This window comes from Coenobita brevimanus, chromosome 52, assembly GCF_032717465.1.
Source record: "Coenobita brevimanus isolate Jiangsu-jjx chromosome 52, ASM3271746v2, whole genome shotgun sequence".
NCBI lineage: Eukaryota > Metazoa > Arthropoda > Malacostraca > Decapoda > Coenobitidae > Coenobita > Coenobita brevimanus.
In genome coordinates this window covers 5,809,123-5,815,122 of record NC_137005.1, presented here as the reverse complement: position 1 = coordinate 5,815,122, position 6,000 = coordinate 5,809,123, and the positions used below count along the sequence as shown (strand labels likewise).

The 6,000-nt window shown below is 45.0% G+C and overlaps 1 protein-coding gene across 1 annotated transcript in view; it reads right to left on the bottom strand.

Moving 5' to 3' along the window:
* Window positions 1–675: 675 nt before the first annotated feature.
* Window positions 676–6,000, bottom strand: part of LOC145400439 (uncharacterized) — a 42,865-nt gene continuing 37,540 nt past the window's right edge. The window contains exons 7-12 of the mRNA XM_080272953.1: window positions 4,260–4,345; window positions 3,178–3,467; window positions 2,609–2,745; window positions 1,978–2,181; window positions 1,318–1,539; window positions 676–1,278 (exon numbers count right to left, since the gene is read on the bottom strand). Of these exons, the coding sequence (XP_080129079.1) occupies window positions 676–1,278; window positions 1,318–1,539; window positions 1,978–2,181; window positions 2,609–2,745; window positions 3,178–3,467; window positions 4,260–4,345 (1,542 nt within the window). The remainder of the gene's footprint in view (window positions 1,279–1,317; window positions 1,540–1,977; window positions 2,182–2,608; window positions 2,746–3,177; window positions 3,468–4,259; window positions 4,346–6,000) is intronic.

Sequence of the window (6,000 nt, the reverse complement as noted above, 5' to 3'; positions counted from 1 at the left end):
GATATATCTAGTGACTGTGTAGTGATTTCACAGGGCCGTGAATTGTCAGAATGGAATCCATTTACACACGCACTGAATTTGTGTTGTATCTTCAAAACATACACAGTTTCATTAAATGGGAATAATTATTCTTCCGTCAACTGACTACTGTGCATTGTAGTCAGAAGGAATTGGTTACATAAAGGTCTGTCATTTACAGTCTAGTAGTTTCCTGTCTGTCTGTTCCAAAAACCAGTAAGTGATCTGGCTATATCACAGCGATTATAGGGATTTGCTGAAGTATCTTTATTCTGTCCATATGGGAACCGGATACAGGGCCTGGAGATACCAAGCACTACAAAGTATCTGATGTATCAGAAATGTGTTTGGACACAGAAGGATTATTGATGCTATGAAACAGCTCACATTGTGTATCAGTAGTCTAAGAGAGTGTTTGGAGTACACGTAGGGAGCAGTACCGCCCACTTTAACATGGCCAAAAATTGTCCTCTCTCTATCTTGAATGCTGGGCTGTCGCAAGAGATTAACACAAGAATATGATGTATATCCTGAAGAAGGGCTATGAAATGGATGTAGAGCCAAAGTATTGTCTTATTCTACAAACGAGCTACGGGAAAAAAGCTACGAAAGGACGAAAATCTCCGCCAAATTAAGGTGGACGAACAGTAACACTGACTACGGGAGTGTGAAGGAATATATGATCTCCCCTGCATTGTCTCCAGACGAGGAAGGTTTCACTTGGCCAGTCGTGGACACCTGCTCCTCCACCAGCTCTAGTGTGGTACTTGACGGGAGGACGGTGGTTGATAGAGCTTCCTGCCTCGCCTCACCCTGCCTCACCCCACCCTCCTCCATGGTGGCCTCGAGTATCTGTGGGGCGGCAGGAATTGGTGGAGGTTCTGTCAGGATAGTCTGAGGTGGGGCAGGGACAGGGGCAGGTGAGGGCTCTGTTAGGATAGTCTGGGATGGGGTGGGAAGTGGTGAAGACTCTGTCAGGATAGTCTGGGGTGGGGCAGCGATGGAGGCAGGTGAGGGCTGTGTTAGGATAGTCTGGGGTGTAGCGGGAAGAGGTGAGGGCTCTAAGATGGTCTGAGTGTTCAGGGAATGAGTCAGGACCACTTCACTACCGACCTCAGTGTGGCTCAGAACCTCATGTAACACAGGATTCTGAGTCAGAACCTGGTGAGTTTCGGATGGAAACGTCTCACTCTGTGTCAACACTTCTGCCGCTTTGGCCACCACCTGTAGAGGATTAAGAATCTGTGGTCCATGAAGAATCTTTTGTTTCTGCTGCAACAATGGTGATCCGTGAATGACCTGGGGTTTCTGATGTTGCAATTCCTGTGCCTGGGGATACAGCACAACTTGACTCTGATGTTGACCTGGCTCCTCTGACTGCCCAGGTATCATTGCAGTGTTCCTTTGCGTCTCCATGTTGATGACTCGATCTGTCTGCATCACGACTCTACCATCGCCAGCTTCCTCAACCCCTGGAGCTTGGCTGGGATCCATACACTGTCCTTGGGGAGCTACCTGCAGCTGAAAAATACATGAAGGTTAATTCATTATCATAGCAAAATTAACCATCCCTTTTGTTTACGACAAGAGCTACTCGATCATCACAGATTTTTAAAAATCCACAAATCCACATCACAAGAGATTTACTCGTGTACTTACATTTTGACCCATACTGTTTTGTTTTCAACAGATAGAAGGAAGGGAGAATCTTCAGCCTCACATTATGTTAACTCTCGTTACTTTAGACGTACTGGAAAAACCTCGGCTGGCTGATACGTTTGGTCATGATCCAGACTCAGACACTTTAATGCATATTACAGATTTATGGAAAAGTAAAATGTATATCATACGTAATGTGTCTTTCTAATTAACTAAAACTGATTCAGGCTGGGAGAGAGAGAGAGAGAGAGAGAGAGAGAGAGAGAGAGAGAGAGAGAGAGAGAGATTACATGGACTGACCTGATGCTGATTGTGTTGGTGAGGTTGCTGAGTAGAGTGGAGAGGGGAGATAGCCACTGTCTCAGAAGGTGCAGCAGTGAGTCCAAGGCAGGGCAGTAAGGCCTCCACCTCGCTGGGGTTCAGCAGGTGGTCGGGCAGCACCAGAACCACCTGTCTGCTACCGTCCTCTTCACCCCCACCTGCTCCATCTGGCACCTGCTGGATCTGAACCACAAAACTGTAAGGCGTCGCTTACAGGGAAAGCATCCACTAAGCATTTCACAAGACTACGACCCGCAACCGTCGATGTACAGACCTTGGCCACACTCCCCAATTAAATCCCTGGCCACACTCTCCAAGTATATCCCTGGCCACATTCCCCGCGTAAATCCCTAGTCACACTCTCCAAGTCCCTGGCCACACTCCCCAAGGAAATCCATGGCCACACTCTCCAAACATTTTCTTAGCCATATTCAAGTCCCTGGCCACACTCCATAAGAGATCCTTGGCCAGACTCTTCAAGTCCCTGGCAACACTCCTAAAGTCCCTGGCCATACTCTACAAGTTCCTGGTCACACCCCCAAGTACATCCCTGGCCATATTCTGCAAGTCCCTGGCCACACTCCCCAAGTAAAATCCTGGCCACACTCACCATAACCTTAAGTGTCTGTGTGCCGGAGGGTCGAGTGGGTGATGGCCTCTGTGTGGTGACTCTGGCTGGTCTCTGGTAGGAACGTGTCACTCCTCCCGCACCCAGCTTCACCACACCCTCTTGGCTGCCTCTACGTCCTGAAGCCATTGGGAACTGCATTAACCCTTTGACTTATATCATCAAGAAAGGTATACGGGTGTTATACTCTGTTCACTTTAACTTGACTTAAAACTGACCATCTTGCATGCTGAGTTGTAAGAAGAGGGTAACACTACAATACGGTGCAAGTCACTGAGATATGCTAAAGAAATGATGTCGAGGCGTAGCACTATTTCCGCCACTGAGGCACGTGATATAAGCTACAAAAGGACGGAAATCAGCGCCAAGTGAAACTGAAAATAAATAGTCTTTTATACGAGACTCAACAATGCAAATTTTAAAGGATATGCTTGGGAAGTTAAGTAAAGGAAGATTAAGGAGGTGAATGGTTAACCTGCATGATCGACCAACAGTTTCATGGTTGCTCATCTGTTATCTTCCTGCTACATTATCTCTACCCATAAACTGACCTGGGTGAAGGAGACTGGTGGAGGTGACAAATCTCTTCGACTCGCCCTCAGTCTCCACAGCTCCTGCCGTTCTTTTCTCCTCCGTCACCACCGCCTCCCCCTTGGCCTGATCACCCCCACCACCACCGCCTGCAGCCTTGCCCTCCGCCACGTAGTCGTCGATGTTCAAGGTCCTCCTCAGCTGCGACAACACGTCCTCTTCCTCCTCCTCCTCTTCCTCCTCATCGCCACCTTCGCTACCAGGGTCGTCGGCTTCGTCATTATCGGTGTGGTGGGTTTCCGAGGGCCGTCTGGGTGTTGTAGGCATATCAGAATAATTGCGTAGGAAGAGACGTGCATAAATAATGATGTTGTGTTAGGAGGTTCCCGCAGACAATGGCCTGCACTGACAGAAACCCTCATCATCTGTGTTTTCGTGTTGTTTGCATTACTATATTAAAACTATCTTCATAGTAGGCCTTCATATATGTGCATATCATTACGATGTCATATACGGATTGCCCTGTGAAGTGCTATATGGGCAATAGGTGTGATGTACGAGTCTTTAAAGGGGAAAAAAATGAAGCAGAAGGGATTTACCAGTGAGACAATATGCCGTATATAAAGAAGCTATATTCTTTCAGCCCGAACTTGACGTATACAGGTACTTGCCATCTCTCCGTTATAACAGATCATCACAAGACTATGGTGCTAGTCACGAAGGACTGCTGTGGAAAGGATGGATAGCCGCAGTATAGCCCTTCTTTCACTGACCTTTGTGAAAGAAGTTACAAATGGGCGAAAATTTGGCCTAAGTAAAAGTAAAAGAACTGTAAGAAAGGCAGTGTGGTTCAGCCAGGAAGGAGGTAGAGAGATAGAGCATATTCGAAGAGGAGTTAGCAGTGATAACGAAAACAACTAAAAATGCGTAAACTCAAATCTATTATGAAAGTGTGAAGGACGAAGAGTGTGAAGGACAAAAGAATGTGAGGAACAAGAGAGTGCGAGGGACGAGAGTGCGAGGGACAAGAGAGTGCGAGGAATAAGAGAGTGCGAGGGACAAGAGAGTGCGAGGGACACAGAGTGTGAAGGGGCTCCCTTACCTGTTCCGCTTCTTGTGGACGAAGGGGAGGGGGGCGGTAGTGAAGGTGGCGTCCTCCTCTGGCCGATAATAGGACCGGATGTGGGACTTCACCTGCGGAGACGAAGATATGGACGTTGAATCACAAACAGACTTACGATCGATTCCATGTCGTAACTAAGATCTCTCTGCGTTGGAAGGACAAAGAGGACAATATGCAGCTCGACCTTTATGGGAATACTGAATGTGGATCATGCATAGAAAAAAAAAATTACGGACCGTACGTAGGTGAAAATATGATGAGCCTTCAATATAATAGCAAAGAACGAACGAGGGAAAATCCGATTAATCGCTGAAAGAACATGGACACTTAATACTAAACTAAACTAAATACTCAGTTTTATCCTGTTTAAAATGAGGGTCAAAACCAATCGGTCAGGAAAAAATATTTGAACTGGATGGGATCGATCTAGCCTTCAATTTAGCCTTCAGTGGCCCCTTAGTGTAAAGGGTCATTCCCGAAAGAAATAATATCGTCTGGAAGGAGTAAGAATAAACTACAGTATAATATATATATATATATATATATATATATATATATATATATATATATATATATATATATATATATATATATATATATAATGGACAGCAAGTGTTAACCTGATCTTTGATATACTGACATTTTTCCGAGTATTATATTTTGCAAGGAATTCTCACTGCTGTTTACAAAGAATCACTGCATTATTTTGATATTTGAAGATGTTTACATTGATAAATGAATATGAAACAATTAAGAAAAAGGAAAATTAGATTGTTTAGGAACACCATCGTCCCACACACATACGCATGCACGAAAGACTGACAGACAGACAGAGACACATCCACCCCCCCATCCCCCCACCCCACACACACACACACGTGTGTGTGTGGGGGGGGAGGGGGGTGTAGGTGTATAATATGCCGGTATGCATGCATGTCTATTTGTGTATGTACAGGGTATGTATTTATCTGTCATCGCTCTCTGAGGGAAGGTCAGAAGAGAGGGCAGGATGGAAAGAGAGGGTGGGGGCAATTGCATATTCTTGCCATGTACTCACACACACTCACTAGGCATTCATACCAAATATAGTTCGCAATCCAACAGTCTGGGAGAAGGTAGACCAGAGACAGACAGATATAGTCACCACGTATATTCTGTAGAGTGAGGTGGCTGTGCCATTTTTAATATTTAGAGAAATAATAAAGATAGGAATCAATAATTACTGATAATAAAGATAATGGTAATGTATCCCTCAAGGGCAGGAAAAGGTAGTGATAACAGGTATAATTAAGTCATGTGTTTGAGGATGTTCTCGTGGCTTCTGGCTCAAGTAGACCTGACTTCCACAGACTGGAAAAATTTGGTTGCTTCACTCGGATACTCCCCAAAATCTCAAGTTTAGCTTTAGGTTATGGTGCCTGTTTTGTGAGAACATTGTGCTTGAACTACATTTTTTTCAGGTCGTGTATAAATAACATACATGAAATTAGCAATTTCTCAACTTACGGTGACGTTATTCTAGTTTGATTTGCCAGCCTATAGACTGTAAACGAAAGTCCTCTCGTTCAGTGAAGGTATATGAAGGCTAAAATATCTCAAAAAATCTCCCTGAAACAAAATGCAAGTCAGATGGTAACAAAAAAAGAAAAAAAAAAGGGGGAGGGAGGACCGAGCGAAGAAGTCAAAATAGACACAATAACTCGCTACGAAGGAGGCGCCA